The 25,614-nt window shown below is 34.7% G+C and overlaps 1 protein-coding gene across 3 annotated transcripts in view; it reads left to right on the top strand.

Annotated features, from left to right (window-relative positions):
• Positions 1-25,614, top strand: part of ATRNL1 (attractin like 1) — a 618,957-nt gene that overhangs the window by 202,884 nt on the left and 390,459 nt on the right. For all 3 annotated transcript variants that reach the window (XM_058187058.1, XM_058187059.1, XM_058187060.1), the window contains exons 22-24: positions 1,655-1,749; positions 3,650-3,728; positions 5,891-6,048. In XM_058187058.1, coding sequence (XP_058043041.1) covers positions 1,655-1,749; positions 3,650-3,728; positions 5,891-6,048 — 332 coding nt within the window. The remainder of the gene's footprint in view (positions 1-1,654; positions 1,750-3,649; positions 3,729-5,890; positions 6,049-25,614) is intronic.

Below are 25,614 nucleotides of genomic sequence, written 5' to 3'. Positions count from 1 at the left end.
AATTTATCTCTAGATTAGTATGGCATATAATGTAATAGATATCCAGCAGTTATCCATTATAACAAACTAATTAATACTTTATGAATTAAATACCTTAATAAAGTTATAGGATCCAAAATATTAGAAGTATAGTACATATTTGTATAATTTTACTCAATAATAAATAATCTCAGACTATTGGGAAATAAATAAATAGAATTTAGGAACAATATGGATATATATTTCCTTCTCAACAATGCAGTGTTTCAGCTTTCTATACTATTTAAGGATTATGGATATTAAAACAACATATTTTAAAGATTACCAATTGTATAAATTGTCCCTAGCCAGTCAGAAATGTAACATTATTTAGTTCTTACCAAATGATTTAAATTTCATGATGCTGATAAATGAACAATAAACCTCCTAGGTTCCCTTGTGCTAAAAAAACCATTCCCAAATATACACCTGTTCTGTTGGGTTTTCACCTACATTCCATCTTTTGGAAATTTTGCAAACACTGTGACTTTGGATTTTGTATTTATTCAAATATTAGCCCATTCTGTTCTGTATTGAATATAAAACTCAGTATCTTTCTAAACCCTATAGGAGAGCAAGAGATCTATGTACTTGGATACTAGTTGATATCTTGGGGATGTGACCATCTTAATTTCATCTGATTCAATCATTGAAGTAATAAATAGGGCAGGTGCCATCCATGCTGCATAACCCTTGCACATGTATCACTGCAAAAAACAGCAATTGATGGTTATTCTTATTATCTTATTCTAATAAAAATTTGATATGCAAAGAAAGAAATTCCCTACTGATAATGGTAATGCTGATCTGATCTTGAAAAAACTTTCTAGTTGTAAATGGCAGATTTAAAATCTAGAAATCATACATATAAAGGTGATTTTACATTGGGAAATTGTTTCTAAATAACATAATGTAGTACCAGCATATAGCAATAGCATTTTGACTCTACAGCACTCGTTAAGTGGTTTACAGAGTACAGCAATCTGGTCCTCATTTTACCGACCTCAGAAGTATGGAAGTTGAGTCAACCTTGAGCCAGTGAGGATTGAACTCCTGGCAATGAGCTGGATTAATCACTAGAGACAAGTCAGGTGCAGTGAAAAAAACACAATATAAATACACACATACACACACACACACATCCAATAAATTTTGACCAATGAAAACTAGTATCAAACAAACTGGGTCAACAAGCATCCCTATAGGGCCTTGGAAGTTTCACTGAACTTGGATAAACCTTTCATAGAATGGAAGGCTATAGAGTGGAAAGGAAATCATTCTTGTCCTCTACTATTTATTAGATTTAATATTTTAAATTAAAATTATTGGCAATTATAAAGTAATGAAAACATGTGACAGTCAACATATTTGTTGAGCGAGATGGGTCATTCAAAACTGTGAAATATAAATAATCATGTATACAATGCATTTTAACATTGTGGGCTATTTTTATTAAGTTTTGTGGGTTAAGCACAAGAAAGCAGAAATACACTAAAGAATGACAAGATTTGTAGATCAAGCTTACTATTTCTCTAGCTTTAATGTAAATATTCTAAACTATACTGAAATTTTCATGAATCTGAAACTTCTGAATTCAATATGATCCCATCTCTTCATTTTAATATTTTGTTCATAGATAGTTTATTGATTGACTACCAGTTTACCTTCAGTCTGTTACAAGAAGATGATCGTCATCACACTGCTATAAACTTCATTGCAAATCCTGAACAGGTAAGTTGATATAAATGAGAAGCTGTGTTATAATTTTCTGTTATAGTTTTATTCTATATGTATCTCTTTTTCTAAATAAATCTTTTTGAAAAACAAAATGAAGCCACATAGAACTGTGATAGATAATTTTAAGAGAACCAGAACTGGTGATGTAACTGTTAGCTTTGCAAACCTTAATACTGAACTGAAAAAAAATGGCTGTTCTTCTCCAGTACTCCTATTCTTACAATTCTCACATAGTAAGCTAGCTTGTTATCCCTTATTCCATTTTTTCATTATTCAGTGTCACTAACTTGGTCAATGGAGCATATGGTTAGGATTAAGTAATCAAGCTGCTTCTGTGAAGTACAATAATCCTGCTCTGGAAGCAGTCATAAAAACATATAAGGATAAATGATATAGATATGAAAAAAGAACTCCACATAAATCTGTAATATTGTTAAATTTTAGATTTAAAAAAATCTTTTGTAAGCTTCATGTTGGTGGCTGAGTTTTTATTTCTTATACTTTTGTAGGACAAAAGAGTATTCTACTCTATTATTTTTGTAAAACTCTTTTACTTTACAAAATAAGACATTATCAGTGCTAGGAATAAGAGTTTTCGGTGCTTGGGTATTGTAGTCTATCCCATTATTTCCCTGTGACAGAGGCCAGATCTTGCCAAATCTACTGAACCTAACCGGGTCCTGTACAAGTGAGAGAATGAACTGTTGCATTTGTATTGCTGGAGTTAGTGTCATGTGGACCAGTGTTTTGATTTCTATATATTAGCAAATGCCTCTTTTTCCCCTTTAATCAAATATGCACTGGACAGCTCACAATAAAAAAGACCATAAAAACGCAAATCAATGCAAGTTAAAAAATTAAACCAATATAAACCAATATAAAATCATTAAGAGCCAGTTTTATGTAGGGAGTAAGACATTAGACTAGAAAGTAGGGATTTATGAGTTCTAATCCTGCCTTGGGCAAAAAGCCAGCCAGGTGGCACTGAGCCAATTACTCTCTCTCAGGCCTAGAAAGCAGGCAATGGCAAACCACTTCCCAAAAACTTTGCCAAGAAAATAGCAGGTACTAGTCAAGGAAGTCTCCAGAACTCAAAAATTCACTGGAAAGTACGGTAACAACAATAATCATATAACTTAAATTTCTAGGTAAGTTTCTAAAGGATAAAATAATCAACTCAACTTCAAAAGAACTAACTGCCGAGAGTCAAATACAATATTTGAAAATGATTAGACAGTGTTTCATTATGGCACAATGGGTATTCTGAGACTATTTTCCTTTTTTTTCTTAAAAGAATTTTTTTACCGATCCAAAATAATATTATTTTCATCTCTTTGTACAGTGTTGATGTTTTTAGTCTTTAATTATTGTCTATTTATATAATACTTTAATGCTAACTCCTGTTGAGGAAGCAAAAATTAACATCTGCTGTAATTATTGGACATCATTTCCTGAAGTTTAAGGATTTGGAGATGCAGTATTAAACGCTTCTAAAAAAAATTTCAAACCATAAGCTATACTTCTTCAAAGGTATACATAAAGCGTATTTTAAGCAAATTGCCACATAGTGCATCTTACAAAATAATAAAATGACTACATAATGCTAAAAGATGATGAAAATGCTACATTTAATCCAATTTTCTCAAATTTAATTTTTTTCTCCCTTTTTTCTACTACTGTTTTGGAATTTGAGTTTTGTATTTAATAGTTCTCTTTACTTCTAGAGATCTTCTCTATTGATGGCCGTAGGAATGGGAAGGGTGCCTTGTAGGGGTGAACTTTCTTTCCTGAATCAAGTCCATGATGTTTAGGGTTAATATTATGTTTGACTACCTATGAACGAAGGTTAAGCTGTTTCTAATGTAATTTTTATGTTTTGTTTTTAAATTTTTAGTCAAACAAAAATTTGGATATATCAATTAATGCATCAAATAACTTTAACCTGAATATCACATGGTCTATTGGCTCTACAGGTAAGAAAGACATTAGGAGTTTTCTTTTTTAATATTATCTCACTTAGTAATGTGCTCACTATATTTACATAATAGCTTTTTGTTTCTTATTAGTAAATGTTAATAAAATACATTCTTTTCCCATTCTCATTATGACATTATTAATGACATTACTTAAAACAGATAATTTGCAAATTAAATTAAGGTTCATTAACATGTTAACTTTCTTATTCAATTAAAATTACTTGAGTAACAAAACCTTGTATGCTCTTTAAAATTTTATAGTGGCAGTATTATGAACAGAGTGATTTTAATTAAGATAAATTACTTCCTTGACTACAGCAGAGACAGAGTTTTTAATTTCTTTGTTTCAATGTTGAAGCTTGGAATTTAATTATTAACCTTAACATTGATATCAAACAAGAAAATTCTTCTGTGTGTTCTCATAAAAGAATCTGCTTATCATCTGTTCCTTTCCCCACACTCAAACTTTTGGATCCAGGTTTTTTCATTAGTTTTTCATTGGTTTTTAATAAAAAGCTTTGTTTAGAAAGTTTCCTTGCATTCGTTCTGTTGACTTTTGGAAAATATATTCAAGGAGACCATCCTTGATTGAATTTTAATTAATTATGCAGAATGAAAATGGAGGGTTTGTAATTATATATTTGCATGTATGTTTTTCAATATTTGTAAATATATTTAAGGAAGAACACAATATTTGGAAAGGAATCATGACTACACGTATTACATAGTGCCAATCTTCCCAGAGTAAATTTCACGTCTATCTGATTTATAGATCAGGTGTCAATCTTTTAAATGCTGGACCTCACGAGAACATTTAAGACAGTGAAATGGTTAAATATCATTACAATCATGCTGTAACTGATGGCTGATATTCCATCAATTCCATATGTTGAACTGAAGTTAAATTTTGTTGAAGAATATCTGTGTTGGGTTTACAGGATATTCATACCTATCAATTTTAACATAAGCCAGTAAAATCAAACCTGATAACAATGCTTCAAAAAGGGCAAAGACACTATTCGTCGGTAAGTTTACCAAAGGACACCTTTTCCATATAATGCTTTTTTTTTAACAATAAAAATCAATTCAAAAATTTCATTTTTACATAGTACTGGCACCGAATTATGATTTCTAAAGAACCGGGCTATGCCTGTAATTTAAATATTTAGAACGTAGACATCAATATAAAACAATATAGTGTTTGTTTTGCAAATATTAATATCAGAATAGAATAGAATAGAATAGAATAGAATAGAATAGAATAGAATAGAATAGAATAGAATAGAATTCTTTACTGGCCAAGTGTGATTGGACCCGCAAGGAATTTGTCTTGGTGCATACACTCTCGGTATACATAAAAGAAAAGATATATTCGTCAAGAAAGCATATGTTACTGTCATCTCTCAAATTTTAAAGAAAGAAAGACCCTTCCTAGATTGTTATACTTAATTGCATTTAATATGAAACTAGGAATTTGATAAATATTGGATATTCCCAATCTCATGTCTGGTTGACACCAAAGGATGGATAAGCCCTTCTACTAAACACTTTTCTTCTACTAAATACATTTCTATTCAATCCCCTACATTGCCTTTCTTGAGTTCTGCACACACACACATATATATTTTTAAAATGTTCATTGTTGTCTGATTTTACTATTTCAGCAATATACAGATTAAATAGCATAGCGGAATAATCTCATTTCTTTTAAATGAAATAAGTTTATCTGGTTTGATATTATCTTTGTTAGCAACAGTTGAAAAACTACAGCAATATTTCATAATCAAGACAATTCTATACTTGAATAACTTTGCAATTTTAGTATAAATTACTATGTATAAATTACTTCTGGAAACTGTATTAACCATGAAGTTAAATGAAACAAAGTTGCTATAAATACAATTCCATTATGTATGGTTGAAACAAACTTGTAATAGGGCATGTGTACACACAAACTGACAGATTTTTGTGTGTGTAATTGCTTCATTTTTATAATATAGCTACGTTTCTCTATTATGCTCCATTAACATATTTAACGTCAGTCGAATTATATTTTTTTGTACCTTTCTTACACACATATATAATATGCATCTTTTTGAATTATGTAATTTAATAATTTTTAAAATGGTCTTTTATTGACTTTATATATTTTTTAATAGCTGGAACAATATCTGGAGAAGAGATTCCTGTAATTTCGAAGACTAATATCAAGGAATATAGGGACAGTTTTTCCTGTGAAAAATTCAATTTCAGAAGCAACCCAAATATCACTTTCTACGTATATGTCAGCAACTTTTCATGGCCAATCAAAATACAGGTTAGTATAAACAAGTAATAGTGCTTTTTCCAAGCCACAACATATGCACATCTGAATGCAGAATATGGAATGATATCTTGGATTATGAATTATTGAACATATTCCTCTTACTATGTGTGTATTACTACCCTGCTTTTTAAAAAAGCATTTCCAGCTTTTCTGAAATGACCATCTACAGATATAAAATAAAGATCTAGCTTTATTGTTTGTTTAATAATATACTTAATAACACCCTTAAGAACAAATGTGTAAAAGCCAGAATTGAGAAGACAGCAAGTGCTGTCCCTGCAAAGAAACTGAAGAAAGAGTTACAGTACCTAGTTAGCTGCTTCAAAAAGATCACACAGAATGATACAAACAATAGCATGACAAAGTACCAACACTTTGCAATGGAATATCTGAAAGAGATCCATTTGCCTGCAAGCAAGAACTGCTGGGATCACAAATAGACAAAGGACTAGATAGTGGATGTGCCACTACTTGGAGACATCAGAACTGAAAGGAAAAATTGGAAAAAGTAAAAAATAGAAAGACTTGCAAGTATAAGTAGAACAGCTCTGGTAAAAGAAACAAAGATAGTACCAATAGCTATAGACATTTTCGATATAATCCCAAAATAACTGGAGTGCAACAATACATTTAAAACGATCAAACAATGACATCTGCCTATGCCAGGTTCTTGGGAAGCTTGATTGGTGGATGAAAATGCCAAATCCAGTCTAAACATCTGGCGTGCAACCAACCATAATGTATTAAACTTTATGCTGCCTGACTCTCAATAACTCTGAGCTCTCACAACAATCAAACACAGAAATTACAATAAAATCAATAAAGGATAAAAGGATAAAGACAAAAGATAATGAGTGTAAAAGAGTGAGGATCTCAAGCTGATAAGTACTACCAGCTTATATATCCTCAGAGCTTGGATCTTCGGCTGATGTTGTGTAATGCCCGGTCCGTGGCTAATAAAGCTCCCCTGATTTGTGATCTTATTCAGGGGGAGTCCGCGGACCTGATGGGCATTACGGAGACCTGGTTGGGTCCAGAGGGGGGGGTTCCCCTTGTTGAGCTGTGCCCTCCAGGTTTCCGAGCATTTCATCAGCCGAGGGCCCAAGGTAGGGGTGGGGGGGTGGCGGTTGTTATTAAGGAAGATCTAGAGCCGAGGGAGGCCACTGTTCCTCAGATTGCCGGCTGTGAATCCCTCTATGTGCGGTGGGGCCATAGGAATCAGTTGGGCTTGTTGATCGCGTACCTGGCTCCTTGCTGCGTGACCACAGCCCTGCCTGAGCTGTTGGAGGTACTTGCCGCTGTGGCGGTTGAGACCCCCAGACTTATAGTCATGGGGGATTTCAACCTGCCATCAGCTGGCTTGTTATCGACGGCAGCTCGGGAGTTCCAGGCTTCCATGACGGCCTTGGACTTGATTCGAGTAAATGATGGCCCTACGCACATGGGGGGAGGCACGCTGGATCTGATTTATATCTCTGGACAGTGGTTAAATGATCTGGAATTAGATGATTTAGTAACAGAACCAATGTCATGGTCCGATCATTTTCTCCTTCGCCTAGACTTCCGAACCGCCACTCACCATCGCAGGGAGATGGAACCTATATGTTGGTTCCATCCCAGGCGCCTGATGGACCCCGAGAGGTTCCTGACGGAGCTTGGGCCATTCCCTGAGGATCTGGTCCACGGCACGACTGAGGAACTAGTCGTGGCCTGGGAACAGGCCACGGCTGGGGCCTTGGACCGTGTCGCGCCTTTGCGGCCTCTGACCCGGCGTAGATCTCGTCCGGCCCCTTGGTTCTCCGAGGGGCTGAGGGAGATGAAACGCCGGAAAAGACGCCTAGAGAGCACCTGGAGGTCCAGTCGTTCCGAAGCTGATCGGACACTAGTTAGGTCCTATTCTAGGACCTACCTAGTGGCAATGAGGGAGGCGAGGCGTTCTTACGCCTCCACCCTCATTGTGTCGGCAGATAACCGCCCGGCCGCCCTGTTTCGGGTGACCCGCTCCCTCCTTCATCAGGAGGTACGGGATGACCCTTTGCAGGGACGAGCCGAGGAGTTTAGTGGTTATCTATACGATAAAATCGCTCAGCTCCGGGACGGTCTGGATCGAAATTGGGACGATCCAAGCGAGGGAGAGGAGACATGTCTTGTTGAGCCGGTTTGGGATGAGTTTGACCCTGTGGCTCCCGAGGACGTGGACAGGTTATTGGGGAGGCTTCACGCCACGACATGTTTACTGGACCCATGTCCTTCCTGGCTGGTACTGGCCACTCAGGAGGTGACACGAGGCTGGCTCCAGAGGATTATCAACGCTTCTCTGTTGGAAGGGGTTTTCCCTGCCGCCTTGAAAGAGGCGGTGGTAAGACCCCTCCTCAAGAAGCCCTCTCTGGACCCAGCTATTTTGGGTAATTATCGTCCAGTCTCCAACCTTCGCTTCGTTGCGAAGGTTGTAGAGAGTGCTGTGGCGCGACAGCTACCCCAATACCTGGATGAAGCCGTCTATCTAGACCCGTTCCAGTCCGGCTTTCGACCCGGATACAGCACGGAGACAGCTTTGGTCGCATTGGTGGATGATCTCTGGAGGGCCAGGGACAGGGGTTACTCCTCTGCCCTGGTCCTATTAGACCTCTCAGCGGCTTTTGATACCATCGACCATGGTATCTTGCTGCGCCGGTTGGGGGGATTGGGAGTGGGAGGCACCGTGTATTGGTGGTTCTCCTCCTATCTCTCTGACCGGTCGCAGACGGTGTTGACAGGGGGGCAGAGGTTGACCACGAGGTGCCTCACTTGTGGGGTGCTGCAGGGGTCGATTCTTTCGCCCCTGCTGTTCAACATCTACATGAAGCCGTTGGGTGAGATCATCAGTGGCTTCGGGGTGAGATACCAGCAGTACGCTGATGACACCCAGCTGTACTTTTCCACCCCGGGCCACCCCAATGAAGTTGTTGAAGTGCTGTCCCGGTGCTTGGAAGCCGTACGGGTCTGGATGGGGAGAAACAGGCTCAAGCTTAATCCCTCCAAGACGGAGTGGCTGGGGATGCCGGCATCCTGATTCAGCCAGCTGCTGCCGCAGCTGACTGTTGGAGGCGAGTTATTGGCCCCAAAGGATAGGGTGCACAACTTAGGTGTCCTCCTGGATGAACGGCTGTAGTTTGAAGATCATTTGACGGCCGTCTCCAGGAGGGCCTTCCACCAGGTTCGCCTGGTTCGGCAGTTGCGCCCCTTCCTTGATCGGGATGCCTTGTGCACAGTCACTCATGCGCTCGTTACCTCTCGCTTGGATTATTGTAATGCTCTCTACATGGGGCTCCCCTTGAAGTGCACTCGGAGGCTTCAGTTAGTCCAGAATGCAGCTGCGCGGGTGATAGAGGGAGCTACGCGTAGCTCCCACGTAACACCGCTCCTGCGCAGACTGCACTGGCTACCTGTGGCCTTTCGAGTGCACTTTAAGGTGTTGGTTACGACCTTTAAAGTGCTCCATGGCTTAGGGCCTGGGTACTTATGGGACCGCCTGCTGTTACCACATGCCTCCCACCGACCCGTACGCTCTCACAGAGAGGGACTTCTCAGGGTGCCGTCCGCCAAACAATGTCGGCTGGCGGCCCCCAGGGGAAGGGCCTTCTCTGTGGGGGCTCCCACACTCTGGAACGAGCTTCCCCCGGGTTTACGCCAAATACCTGACCTTCGGACATTCCGTCGCGAACTAAAGACACATCTTTTCATTCGCGCGGGGCTGGCTTGAATTGAATTTTATTAATTTTAAATTTTTATTAATTAATTTTAATGGGGTTTTTAGTTTATGTTATATTTTAACTTCTCAGGCTAATTTTAAAATAAGTTTTTAATTTGCATTTTAAATTGTATATTGTATTATCTGTTTTATTTTTGCCTGTACACCGCCCTGAGTCCTTCGGGAGAAGGGCGGTATAAAAATCAAATAAATAAATAAATAAATAAATAAATATCCTGATAAATTTAACTAAGAAGTTCATAGTTACAGTTTTCTTTAGGAATATACAATGTCAATAGATAGAATTATCTGATCATTCAATCGTATGTTTTGAATGAATGAGACTTCTACTTCATCTTTGTTTATGTTATGCTTTGCAAATGCTTTTCAATCCTTTGATTGAAAGGAATGTGTTACAATATATAGAAGTGTGTACAAAACATTTCTTTCAAAACTGTTCAAGCAACTCGTTTATTTGCAAAGCTTCCACAATTACAGTGCAGCCACTTCGCTAGAATGATACTGAAGTGAAGTTCCTATATATGCACATACATGCAGAATATGTATGCGGAGAACAATTTCTACAGCAGCTGTGCAAGAACAGCATCTCATATTTGCATGCACAAGAGACTGTACATAAATTATGTTTCTCACAGCAACTTAAAAGATGTGAAACACTATTGATTTACTGCTCAATCTTCTAAAGGTTCTAAACCCCATAATGATTTTGGTGGCAGTTGTTTGTCAATGAATAAAGACTACATTTTTAAAATATATTGATCAGACACTGGAATGTTAAGGCAGGATACTTTCATTTTCTAAAACTACTTTGAATGTATTATTCTGGTAACTGAAACATCTATTTTTCTTCAAAAAAATATCAAACAGAGTTATAAGAGCAACAGCTTAAAGCAGGCACCATTAAACGTGGGCTAGGGTGGGGGAGGTACTGTAATGAAAATTAAGGTTAAATCTAGTTTTTAAAAACAGCTGAAAAGTCATCAGATTGCCGATCAACATTCTTGAACAAAATCATTGAAGTGAGTTTTCAGGTAAGGAAGAAACATGAAATCTCATGGCATTTGGCAATATCATGAGATTTCTGTCATTTTAAAAAAAGTAATATTTACTTATTTTAGAATTGCATAAATACCACCTGGGAGTAACATGTCTCACAGGAGCTACACAAAACTTTTGCACTGAGTCAACATAATGATTACTTTAGCTATTACTTAAAAACTTAAGGACCGTGATAGCTCAGGCTGTTAGAAGCCTGTTATTAGAACACAGCAGTCTGCAATTACTGCAGGTTCAAGCCCGGCCCAAGGTTGACTCAGCCTTCCATCCTTTATAAGGTAGGTAAAATGAGGACCCAGATTGTTGTGGGGGCAATAAGTTGACTTTGTAAATATACAAATAGAATGAGACTATTGCCTTATACACTGTAAGCCGCCCTGAGTCTTCGGAGAAGGGCGGGATATAAATGTAAATAAATTAAAAAAAAACCCTGAACATACCAATCAAGTAAGGGAAAATTTTAAGTGAACCAAATGTGTAAAATTAAATTCAAATAATACAATTCTAAATGTATTATAGTAGAATATATTTCAAATTATTGAACTGTAAAATTGAAATTACTAATTTTTCTACAAAGAAGTAGGATGACATCACATAGTCTATAGGATAATATATTCTTATCTCAAGCTTCAGCTAACTGAATTTTTTTTTTTTTTTTGCTTCTTGCAAGGTTTAGCCACATCCTAAGATATATTAATTAGCCATTAGATACTATATCATATTTTATAGTAAGATTTACAATGGAAACTCACAAGGAGCCCTGGTAGCACAAAGGTTAGAATGCAATATTGTAGGCTAACTCTGCCAATAGGCTGAAGATTGATTCTGGCAAGCTCAAGGTTGACTCAGTCTTCCATCATTCTGAGGTTGGTAAAATGAAGACCCAGATTGTTGGGGGCAATATGCTGACATTGTAAACCACCCAGAGAGTGCTGTAAAGCACTATGGGGTGGTAAATAAGTAAGTGGTAATGCTATTGCTAGATAGTCTGCCTTTGCATCTCCACCCTTAAATAATATTGAACTAGATAATTGCACTTAACAAATGTTTTCTGGTTGGTTGGTATGTTTAATATCGTCGAGTCACCAGAAATTAGTTTGCAGTAGGAACATCGTGGACCTTTTGATTTTGATTTTTTTTTACTTTTACTTTTTTCAGGAAAATAAAATCACCTGTTAAGGTTACATCTGTAACCTATTTCATAATACAATATAAACCTCTAAAACTATCCTGAACTTTGGAGAAAAAAAATGATAAATGCAGCATTGTAAAAAATTTTAGGATGCCATAGTAAAATTATGCACATTAATGAAATATAGAATCCAGGGTAATACATTATAATACAAACATGCTAGAAATTATATCTTAATTCTACTTTTCCTGATGATTTCTTAAGGGTAATTATCCTTAAAGATAATTTTATAAAACTATTCATTTTTCAGCTTATTGAAAATACAGCCCTATTATTGAAAACTTGCTATAGTATTAGGCTGAAAATAGTTATGAACAGCACTTGATTTTTTTCTTGACATTAACGAGTCATATATTAAGGAGTGTAGAAATAGTTAAATTTTGTCCATCAATGGAAATAGAATTTTTCCTCAGCTCTCACTTTAAGTATATCTATTGGGAAAGAGGGAAAAATACTACTTAAGGCACATTGTGCCTGTAATAACTTTTCTAAGCTGATTAAGCACTTTTTGTAAAATGATTACACTGATTTTTGTAACCGAATAAAAGTTCATTTATATTCGTAGGCGTTCGCTTAAAGAAACTCTTACACTTGTTTTGAGAATGCATCTCTAGAATTGTGCTTGGCTTTTCCATGGAGCTAGTGTGAAGGAACAAAAAAATCAATTGAAGTAGTACTGCTTGCAAAGCAATCAATTTGCTTCTATTATAAGTTGAAGAGGTATCCTGAAGGTTTGAAGGAGATATATGCTGTGTCTGCAGTTATTTTTCTATAATATGGAGAACAAGATACGTTTTCATTCTTTCTTTAACTTTTTGTGATGGTCTATATGAGTTTATTAGAAACTTCTTGTTTTATAACAACAAGAAATTTCTTGTGTCCCTTTGAGTCATTCCTGATGATTACTGTGCTAGTTCCTACAGTTTTCTTATCAAGGGTTTTTGGAAGTGGTTTACCAGCTTCCTAGGGCTGAGAGAAAGTGACCGGCTCATGGTCACCCAGCTGGCTTTATATCTAAGACAGGACTAGAACTCCTGTTCCATATTTGAAACATATTTAGTTGTTTACATCAACATAGCTAATCTGATCTATTTGTTTTATGCTGCTTTTCATATGTGCTTTAGTAGATAATTCAACTACTGCTGTATCTGATGTAAGCTATAATAAGAGAATAATAGATTCTATTTTGGGTTAAATCTTTGTAACAGTCCATTGTAAATGCTGATTCTGTTTTTACTTGTATATCATCAGTACTAGTTTTAACAATTTTTAACTTCAGTGCTATACTATTTTTAATTTCAGTGCTATATTACTTCTTTTGTTAGCGATTAAATCTTAAACTCATGGCAAATACGTGTTTTCACAATTAAGAATTTAGGATTTTATATCAGGCTTTTTAATTATTGCATAAGTTTATTGCTTATTTCATATTACAGAAATAATAACATTCTGCTTTGTGCTAGCAATTCTAATCACATCTAAATAGTAGTGCTGAGCTTATAAGTCTTCTTCCGTCTAGGCTTTGTGCACAGGTGGCAAAAGTGGGTGGCATTGTAATGGGAGAGAAATAAGACATTTGTGAACCTTATCAGGCTCAATATAACAATGCCTTTCAATGCTTTCTTCTATATCTCTTTTAGCTGCCACCTGAGCAGTAATAATCCTGATGTTGTTGGCTATCATTTTTTTCCAGAAAGGAGATAGATGTCTTGTTTTCCAAATGTTTTTACGGTTATGTCTATTAACTTAGCACCAATAAGAATTCTATCTGTATCAGATACCACCCACCCACACATACCTGTGTTCCCAAAATAATGAACTTTAAAATTTTGTTGCAAGTAAGCTGTTTAATATAATCATATTATACTTGCTTATTAATTACACTTTTCACATCCACATTTTTCTCTGTTTTTCACATTGATTTTACTGAAGTGTTTACATTTACTTTGCTTGAAGTAAGTTCCACTAAGCTTAATATGACATACTTTGACTTAACTGTATAGGATAGAACTATAAATAAGTTTTGGGAGCAAATGGTTTTCTGCAGAGTTTCTGCAGAGTTCAGTCCTTGATTAGAAATTAAATGTATGAGCCACCCAAGAAATATTTCTGAAGTTGGAACTCATCATCTTATCCCATTACTATATAGTCCAAATTTGGCATCGTGTAATTTCTATCTCCCCCTCCCCCCCAAATTGAAGCAATACTTTTGTGAGTATCTCTTTGATTTAGATGAAGTAGAAAAGAATATCAAGATGTAGTCACAGAGATAAATTGTGCAGTTCTTTACTCTAAAGGTTCTAACAAACTGCTCCATGGTTGTTAGAAGTGTGTAGCAAATGGTGACATCAAAAAGTAATTAAGATAATTAAAATTATTTTTTACCAGTTTCATTTATTAAAATATTCATATTTTAAAGTTACATAGGTTGAGGAAGTTTATTTTTCATTATAATCTATGTTCTATATCAGGGGTGTCAAACTCATGGGCCATGGGCTAGATATGTCACACGCTGGCCATGGGCCCCCCTGGTTTAGCAAAGGGGGAAAAAGTTGCGATATGTCACACGATGGCAACGTGACAACATGAGTTTGACACTGCTGTCTATATTATAGTAATGTGGAACAGTGAACTCATTACCTAGAGTAAGTAGGCATTTTTCTGTCTTGGGATTCAGAGTTTTGGTGCTGCCTGAAAAGAAATTGAAAACACTTCCACTCTGTCTTTCATTGGAAAATTTGCTTCAGAAAAGATATGCATGTGGAAACATGTTCTAACATGGAGAAGGACTAAGAATAACTATGAGAACTAAAGACCGTGGTTGTGGGGAACAAATATTAAAACAGCTATGAAATAGTTAAGATAGGAAAATATAGTTCTACAAAACACACAGACAGGAACATACGCACAGAGGTAAAAAATTATAGATTAAATAAGAAAAGAAATAATAGCAAACATGTTTACAAGCTGAGAAATAGCATAAAGTTTAGAAATAAAAAATAAGAATTTATGTTTGTAGAATAAAACAATGTTATGAGAAAAACAACTCCAGTTTTTGGGCCTGTATTCCACATTGTATTAAGAAAAAAACTAACAAGCATTATCAACTTTTTAAAAAAAATGTTGCAGAAATTAGCATATCCAAATGAAAAAAACATGCAATTCAATAAACATAGAATTGGTTTAATAGTATAAATGGTAAGCAGTTATTATGGAGCATTACAAAAAACACTGCAATAAAAATAAACATGCCTGCTAATATAATCTTGCTGTTTTTTAAGTACTAGTAGCAACTGCAAATTAATTAGAGATTGAGGTGATAGACCCTTAAACAAGGCTAGTTGGTTTTAAGCTGGGGCCTTTAATATACCAGGATAACTTGCAACAGTAAAAAGGAAGTAGTACTCTTATTTGCTAGTTAGAGATTTCAATACTTAATATTGATCTGACCGTAATGACACCATCTGGTCTCTCTGCTTTGCAGGTGGAATGCACAGTTTGGGTTACTAACCGCTTCATTTAATGGTGAAGTTGTTGGTCCTAATTGGGGTTGTTATGCAAGTATTACCTGTACATGATTTATATAATGTTGAAAGATGAACATGATAATTGCAGTTTTTGTTAGCTTGGTGTGTTGTTATATAAATCAAAGGAGAATTCAAGAATTAAACATTTCGTTTTAAAAAGTTTATTTTTCAGGATATTAGCACTATTAACTAATAACAATTTTATAGATTTAAAAAGTTCACATTAGAAATAGCCACATAAAGATGATAAAATATGCATCTAAATTCAGAATTTTTTTTTAATTAAAAAAAATTAAAATTAATGGGATGTATATTAATTGCAATTAAGGTTGCTGTATAATTTTTCTTATTACCCACGTACACCAATATATCCTTGCTTGGTTATACATAGTACATATAGAAAGTCTTGATCTGTTTGAAAAGAATATCTGCTGTCTGAACTGCTAAGGTAATTTTTTAAGATAATGTTTTTGAACATGTTAACCTTTTGCAAAACTTTTTGATGTTTTAACCTTGTTAAGTCCTTTAAAGATTCATACAGTTTGCTTTAAAGAGAAAAGTAGTGATCTAAATTAAATGCTAATGGACTTTTTTTGAAAAAAAATGTATTAACTTTTCTATTTAACATTGATTACAAGACAAGGGAAGAAATCAAGCAATTAAAAACTAGTGCAGTATAAAAAAATATGTGAGCATTGCTTCACTAATGCTAATTCCATTAGGTCTCTAAATGACTTTCATACAACTTTGCTTCAGTTTGTTACATACTGTTCTGATGTGACCTGATTTCTGATTGTATTACATTCCTAGTGTGTAGGGATTAAACTAGAAGTCTTAGGTGAATAAGATTTAGTAGCTATTAGATGGGGTCTGGTGTGATAAAACTAATAAGTAGAATACAACAAATTGAAAGGTATACTTTATTTGAAATAATTAGTCCAGATGTAGGGGTTGTGGTGGAAAGAAGACTAGTATTGTATATGAAGGAATGCATACAGTAAATGTATTGAGATTGAGAAAATTGTGCATAAGTTCTTGTTGACAACAAGATTAGATTGTCAAGCAAAGTAATATTTAGGTAAGAATAGATGGAACACAAAATAACAATGATTAATTGTAAGAATGTTATATAGTACCAAACCTGTTAGGAGAGTGAGACATAGTAATATGTCTCCATCTAACCAAGAATCTATTGAAAAAAAAACCAATTTGTCTATGACTCAAATTCTTGTGAAATGTTTCATTTTTTAAAGAAAGTTAAGGAAGAGTTTCAGAATGGTTTTACTGCATCTGGTCCTACTCAATAGAGAACTGGTTGACAAGTTAAAAACAATGAGAATTTTGGGAGGAAGTGACCATGTCATTCTGGGGTTCAAGGTAGAATAAAAAGAAAAATTATGGCACAGTTATACATGTACAATTTCACATTTCATTTCAGGAAAACCAATTTTAATAACTTATCCAATAGATAATGCCTTTTCCTGTCCAGATGTCAGCAAGCCAAAACAGAACTCCCATTTTAAACCTGATCAAATAAGCCAACTTTATGTTTCTTCCCTTTATATAAAACAATCTTGCTATTTAATCCATTCAAAGATCATTATCCCATGTCTCAAATTTCTTCTAAACTTTTTTAAGTCCAGGAGGAAGAATTTAAATTCAGGAGGAAGAATTTGTTTGAACTATTCTCTTGAATTGGTATTTTAAATTTGACAATGGTTAAAAGCAGTTGGCAACGGTTAAAAGCATATCTGGGTAGAAAAGCTAAATAATGTTGGGTTAAGTTGGTTGTACTTGGGATATCCACCAAGAGTTGATCCAGAGCAATTTTATAAATAATGTAAATTTATATTTTTAGTTATTAATATAGCTACAGTATATTATCATAATTAGTTTTTCTTCCATAAGTCGACAAGTGCTACTTTTTACAGCAGAGAAGGAGCAAGGCTTTTTCTCAGAGGTATATTTACACAAAATCCTGTTAATATACTTTGGTTAAGAAGAACTATTTTTTCCCCTTTTTTAGATTTAAGACTGCTTAAAGAGCAAATGAATGTGGGATTTTTTTCCCTGAGTCTTCACTCAAAAAGTCATTCTTTGATACAGAAAAGTGTAACTTTTGTATTTCTTGTAACTGTTCCTTGTATTATTAAATTGTTTTCTTTTTATTCAGCAGAGTGGATTTAGAAAATGCAAGCTTTATATTATCTGATTTCTTGGGGAAGGATTTGAATATACATTTTATTGTAGCAAGCTTTTTTAAATGTTGCATAGTCCTTTAGGTGTTTAAAGTAAAATATGAATTTTTTTTGGCATGTTCCCATACCTTTTGTAAAAGAAAATAAGCAGTTAACTTTTAGCATTTAGTTCAACTAGAAGGAAGAAAAATAATACTGTACTTTAGGATATCAAGGTAGACAGAAATAAAAACATTAAAAAGCCTCTTAAATTTATCATTACAGTATTATTATTTGATATTTTTAAGAGACTTATTTTTTAATGTTTGAATTCATGTTGCCGAACTGTCAATGACTCTGGGTTGCTCACAACGAACAAAATTATAATAAAATCAATAAAAAATCAAAGATGGCAGGTGTGATGAAGCAAGAGGTCTCTTTCTTTTCCTCATTGTAAGTCTGGACGAATATATTCACGTTATCTGAAGTACATTCAGTTTTTAAAATTGTATGTAATTTGAGTGTATCTATAGTCAGATAGCAGGAATATTTTCAGGTTTTTGTGGCATTTTTTTTGCTGTTACTACATATAGTAATTGATTTACTACTATTGTAGCAAATTAAGCAAGTTAATTTTTTCTGTTTCTTTTTAAAAGGCTTCAAGAACCCAAAGTAGTGTTAGTCTGACAAACTTAATGCAATTATTTTTAAGAAAATAAAAACATAAGGCAAACTGGAAGGCCAAGCTAATTATTGTTACAAAAACAGTAATATTAAATGGTACATATATATATATTATAACTAAAACTACCTCAAATGCTTAATGTCCAAATGGTTTTAGTAAAAAATATTTTCTTTCATTTTTTAAAAAAGCTTCTTATATTTGATATAATATTGGTTTATGTTTACTTTTGTAAATTGTGCTTACCTACAATGAACTAGGCACCTTTTTCTAAATTTTTTGCTTTCTTAACACAGAAAAGAAATAATTGTTGTCAAGCTATGAATTAATTAAAAGAAATCACATTTGTTATCATTTCTTCTATTCATTGATGTATGTTGGATGTATACTGAAACCCTGACACATTTTTTGAAAAAATACAAAAAAGATTCCGTGGTTTATTAAAATTCATAGCTCTTCCACCCATCTTTTCAAAAATGGATAATTACTTGTAAAATGTAACAAATGCATCATAAACAAATGCCTTGCTGCCCCAAAGCAAAACATTTAGTGAAACAGTAAGAGTAATGACAAAAGCAAATAAAAAATTGTCCCTTAAGGAAAAATGTTTTCTTTTGATAGAAATAATCTAAAAATTTTGAGTAAAAAAATATAAAATTACACATTACAGTGATAGACATTGAGATCTTCCCCAAAGGCAATCTTGCCATCAAATTATATAATGCTTCCTGTAGCATTTTGAAGTGTTTAATGAATGCTATAAAATATAAACAAAACTTCAGTTTTGGATAGTAGAATCAAGCATGCATATAGCCAATGGATCCAAAGTAATTCTCCATATGGAAAACATGGTAGCATCCAATAAAATTAACAATTTAACATTTAAGTTCCTTCACAATATTGGAATGAAAACCGGAGGTAGTCCACAATTAAAAAAATATGAATGTTTGTGTAAAATATCAGAATGGTTTGTTGCCACCACACTTAGGGAGAAATCACTTTAATTATTTTTATATCTCCTACAGAAACCTATTAAGCTAGGTAATATTGTTCCTTTATTCCACTTACAAACAGATTGAAGAGAGAAATACTTAATTTGAGGATGTTGTACTCTTTTATTTAATGATTTCTGTATTCGGGAATATTCAAATTATTCCTGCCACTAGCATAGATATAACTGTTTGCCTAGCTATACCAACAATAAAAGATAAAGTGAAAGATAATAAAATATATCTATTTTGAATACTCTCAGCAATCTTCTACACATTGTCAAAATAAATGGAGCTGGCTCAGAAGGTTATAGCATGGATAGTATGGAAAGCCACTAAGGGATGAAAGAGCACAAGGATGGGCACCACTGCCATTCCAGTGGTGCCACAGGTCATCAACAAATGCAACCAAGGCTGTTTTAGTACTAAATCCCAGCCTAAAACCCAACTGAAAAGAAAAGACAGGAATCTATGACAAACTCAGAAGAAGATCCAAACTGTTCTGTCCCAGGCAAAGGATATAGAAATAGACAAAAAGGTGGTTTCATTCTCTTTGATACCCTACAGTGAGTGTCTCTGCATTTGTGGAGTGACAGAGGTAGAAGACCTGGCTCACATCCTTTTTGATTGTTGCTTGTATAAGGGGGTGAGAGACAGGTACCTTAGTCTATATACCAAACAAATGACCCATTGGGATCCCCATATCAAAATAACTTACTTTATGTACAGCCAGAACCTGAAAATAACATTTAACACAGCACAGTACTTAAACAAAATGGTTCGGTTGAGATCTGCATATGTGGGATTGATTGGAGTAGATTGTAACGGTGACACTAAATATAATTTTATGTCATTTTACTCTATTTTATATATTTATGTATTAAATTATATTGTATATTATCCTATACCTATTGTATTTTATCCTACTCTTATTTTAAATTGTTTGTATAGGATTTTATCTGTGATATGTGTTTGAACTTTATGTTTTGATATGGCCTATAGGCTAATCAATAAAAGCTATCTATATATCTTTGCTAAACAAGACTTGCGCGCGCGCGCACACACACACACACACACACACACACACACACACATACAGAGTACACTTGCAAGTTTTCCTTTGGCAAGTTTGACTTACAAGGGTTCCAAATCAAAGGAGCATACTAGAGAGTAGTCAGACAGAATCTTAGGATCAGAGCTTACAGCTAGGTTCATCAGTCAGTCCAGGATTGCCAGATTTATGAATCAAAACACATAGAGTGGGAGTTAATGAGCGATTGTTGTCAATGAAGAACTTGTGTTTACTGCTCCATTTTAATAGAAGCAGCCCTGGTCTAGCTCATTTAGCAAGGCAAAACTCCTGCTTGAGCACTCATAGAGTGCCTTTGATCTACTCTCTTTGCAGACCACTCAGTTCTTGCATTGGCATGATAGCACAACAGATGTATCTACTGGGTACTAGTCTACTTCACCACCTCTGCCTATTTGGACAGCAGTCCATCTAGTGATACGGGAGCTGAAGGCTCATCTGTTGGCACTTCCGGGGCTGGCTCTGGAGCTGGCTGCTGGTCATTGGTCTTGTCCTTTGATTCTAAATCTGAACCCACTATGACACCAACTTTAGGTATGTTAAAGAATGCAGGTGGACAGACAATAGCCGATTCAAAGAATTTCTAGAGATGTTAGAAAAGACAAGAAACAATACCGTGTTCTAAATGCGATTAGCACCTTTAATGTGAAGAGAAATATAATTTAGTGTTCTAAGAAATCTTCAAGGAGAATATGATATACTTCTCTATAATCTTCTTATTTATGGTACATCCTGATTTGGTGTCATTAGGCCCTGATTAAAACTATTATCATCAATGTGCAGTAAGATTTATAAAGTTTTAAAAATATATTTACTGGCCAGCTTCCTTTCTGATTTTAGATTTTCATTTCAAATCAAAAGGCATTGTCATTCTGTTGCATGCTACTTTGAGATTGAGAAATGTTTGATGTCAGAATTTGATATATTTATTTATTTATGGATTTTAATATCTTACAGGATCTTCTTCTTCCTGCTAGAAATACAGATATAAATTTTAGTCAGTAGTTTCCTTGATTAGGAATGGAGGAGGCAACCAGCTTGAACTGTGACATTCAATCTACCATAACACCTCCCTTACCCCCACATACTGCGGATTCCAGTGCTCAGTTGAATTGTTTGATTCTTTTACATAAAAAGGTTAAAGCTAACATAAAAAGCCCTTTAGACTACATTCCAGGCCTATCTTTAGCTACTCTCAGTTATAGCTTCCAGTTGCCTGATCTTGCAAACTGGGAAAAAATAATTGAGAGATGAACTGATTTTGCATTAGAACACTTTATGCAGTTTGCATGCAAACTATCATCTGAGTGAAAGTGTGAATGTTCCCTATTTTATATCGTTTATGTGAACTAGAGAAACATATCTCCCAACTGGAGCTGATACAACACAATACTTATTTTTATTAACGGTGATTACCTGACCTGAAACTTTAGTAACAAAATAATAAATTGTATTTCCAGACAAGGGTAGAATTGGTGGCTTATGTGTTATCTAGCCATCTTTTCCTCCCCTCTTCCCCACCACTTTCACATTGACAGACAAACAGATTCACCCCATATACAAACATGCAGTAAACAGGTCTACTTTATTTTTTGTTTTAAAGAAATCCCAGAGAACATCTATTCAGTGAGTACAAAAGCAACCAATATGAGGACTGAGGAAGAAAAGGCAGCAAATCAGCATTTTTAAAGTTGTAGAATTTTAATTTTATAATTTTAATCAGGAACTACTGCCAAAGACTTAATAAGTACTAAATCTGGTAATTGGAATCTCTGAAGACAAAAATCAATGTCAAATTGAAGTATCTAGCCTTCGTATTTGTTTATTTTTACATTTGAAGTAGATATATGCAAAAAAAAAAAAAAACCCCCCACAAAAAACCCTAATACCTTTATTTGTGAATAAAAAAGAATGTTTGGGAGTTGGCATAGCACTAAAATGAGATGTCTGATGATTTTGGTTTTCTTGTATTTCTGAAACAAAATTTTCCTGCTGCTTGGCTGTTCTACACAGCCTAGTGGTATTCCTTTTGTTCTTTCATATGTAGTATTTCAAATCACTTTCCATGGGGGCATTCGTGGAAGACAAGGACTTGGACAGATGCTGAAAATTATCTGAAATATGTTTGTTGTATTTCATTATGAGGGTATTCAGGAGACCCTGTGGCAGTGAGATGGAAAATCTGAGAACCCCATATATAGACACATCAAGTTGGATGCTATAGTTGTTTGTATTATTTCTAATTCTTTTAAGCCTACTTTTGGCTTGCTGTATTTCTTAGTCTCCAAATTAGTGTGGCATATGAACTGGAATAAATAAGTAAATAAACAAATAAATATTTTTTCCATCTTTCCCCCTCCCCAGAGTATAGTTTCTCTAATAATACATTTTACACAAATTATTGAATTTGGGAATAAATCTTTTCATTCTTTGCACTATTTAACATTATGATTCATTATCTAGACAATAAGGTTCATTTATTTTTATTATATTGCTTTAAAATATATTTCTTTAAAATCATTATATTACTTCTGTCAATGGTTACACATTAATATTAGATAATCATTTATATAGCTTCAGGCAACATATATTTTATATTTATAAACAGAAGTGGTCAAGGTCAAGAAATATATTTTAAGTAAGCTTGTTACCACTGGGTCTGTTAATGATATATGCCTGTTTATCTTGTAATATTTGCAAAATATTTAAGTCTATTGGTTTTAAAGATATCTGGGAGTCACAACAGCACAAAAAAAAGAGAAAAGAAACATTAAAATAGTATAAAAATAAACATGCACAAATCAAACTGATATCATAACTGATCTATAATGGCACCTATCATTGCTTCAGGTCAAAGTCATTCGTTTTACAGCATTGCAAAATGTGTTGCAAAATGCAATAAGGGTTGGAGCCTGCAGTACCTCTAATGTGAACTCCAGATTCAGTTTTGACAAAACTGTTCCTGAGTGGCTATCATTTAGGACTTGAAAAATATTTAAAAACTTGTACTTTGAATGAAGCATGACAGTTCAGTTATTGTAACACTTGGTGTAAAATTCTATATTGGTGAGGTTCATATTCTGTAGCTATAAAATCCCTGAGCCTTTTCAGAGGTATCTCACTCAGAGCCTATCAGAATAGTCTAAATCAAGTGATCAAGTTGTAAGATACCATCACCATAGCCGTGAAACAATAATTAAGATTGTTAAATTTGTAAATCCAGCCAATTGGTAGTGTTGTTTTTCTTTCTTTATTATGCTTTACGATGTTGCCAATTCCACTTACCTTTAAATTGCTTTGTTATTTCTTTTTATTATTTTTTGGTCTTGTTATATTGTATTTTAATAGTTTTATAATCTTTCACCACATACATTATATATGTGTAGGTGCATGCACATACATACAAACATACATGCCAATAGTACTTAAGGCAAAAGCCTGGAAAATGGAGACCATGAGTTCTAGTTCCGCATTAGGTACAAAGCCAGCTGGTGACCTTGCCCTAGGAAGGAGGCATCTCACAGCCCTAAGAAGGAGGCAATGGCAAACCAATTTGGAAATCTTGGCAAGAAAACTTTAGAGGTTAATCCAAGGAATTCATGAGAATTGGACATGATTGAACAACAATTATTTGTCTAATATTAAAATTTTCCTTAAGTCAAGCTCTGTTCCTAGTCTCTTTACAGACACATTCATATAATTTTTATGGAACAAAAGCTATATTATATCTAATCTATTGTTGCCATCTTTGTGGATTTTTTCATCTTCCTCACTCCTTTTTCAGCATATGTGCCCTCATTCTTCATTTGCCGTTTCTTATAGAGCAGTTTGACCAGTCTGATTTTCCCAATACTCAATAAGCCTTCATGTTATAGTAGCTTCAGTGCATCTTCTTCACTGTCATTAAGATATTCTTCCAATGCCCTTTATTGGAGTAGAAATCTAGGATAGAAACAGTATTTGGCAGATGCCAAACTATGCTATGGAGATAAAGATATAAATGGCTACTTGTCAACAATTGTACATTGCCTTAAGAAATGAGTAGTTGTTTACATTAGGAAGTAGTAATTTACATTAGGAAAGTGCTTATGAACTTTTCATTGGTGACTGATTGCCCATTGCAGAAGTCGATCTATCATATCTTTCTATGTTGTTATTTGTGATGACTGGTGTCAAAGTTGTTATAATCTTTTGATTTTTGGCCACCATAGACTATATAACTTTCCTCCTACAATCACTGTCTGAAGAGAAGTGTACAGCTTTGGAAAAAAAATAATGCTATTAGAATATATTTATTCTAATTTATTTTGATTCCAAGATGGCGCAGACGAAGGCTGCCTCGGTGAAATGCTCTCTAATTGTTTCTTTATTTCTAATTGTTCTCTGTGACTTACTACGGATTTCCTACTCACAAGACCATCTGCTAAAAATTAAGGAACATTTCTTTAAGGAACAGCTTTCTTTGATCTCACCCTCGCCTGTCTTTACAAACACGGAGGAGATTCTAACACAGGAGGAGGCAATTCCCACGGAGCCATGGACTCCTAAAAAAACCAAACGATGGAAGAGAAAGAAGAGAGGTAAACAATCTGGGATCTTAATCAAACTAAGAAATCGCATTAAAACTCCTCTGCCTTCAATTTTCCTAACAAATATATGCTCACTTGCAAATAAGATGGATGAAATACTCCTCTTAAACAAATACTATTCTGATTTTCGCAATTCAGCAGTCCTGTGCTTCTCTGAAACCTGGTTAAATGAATCAATTGAAAATAGCAGCCTGAACATTCCAGGGTTTCAGATTGAACGATCAGACAGGATTCCAGAAACATCTGGTAAAAAGAAAGGAGGAGGCTTATGCCTATATATTAACAGAAACTGGTGTCAAGATTTTAAAATAATTTACAAATTCTGGGACAACAATTTAGAGACTTTAATTATCAACTGCAAACCTTACTATTCACCTGTGAATTTTCCTCATTTCTTCTAATTGCTGTTTATGTCTCACCACAAGCCTGTGTAAACAAGGCATTACGAACTCTAGCTGACCAAATCATGGAGGCTGAAGCCACCAAACACCCTGATTCACTGGC

Source organism: Ahaetulla prasina, chromosome 6, assembly GCF_028640845.1.
Source record: "Ahaetulla prasina isolate Xishuangbanna chromosome 6, ASM2864084v1, whole genome shotgun sequence".
Lineage (NCBI taxonomy): Eukaryota > Metazoa > Chordata > Lepidosauria > Squamata > Colubridae > Ahaetulla > Ahaetulla prasina.
Note: the sequence above shows the minus strand (reverse complement) of the source record. Positions and strands in the feature narration are given on the sequence as shown.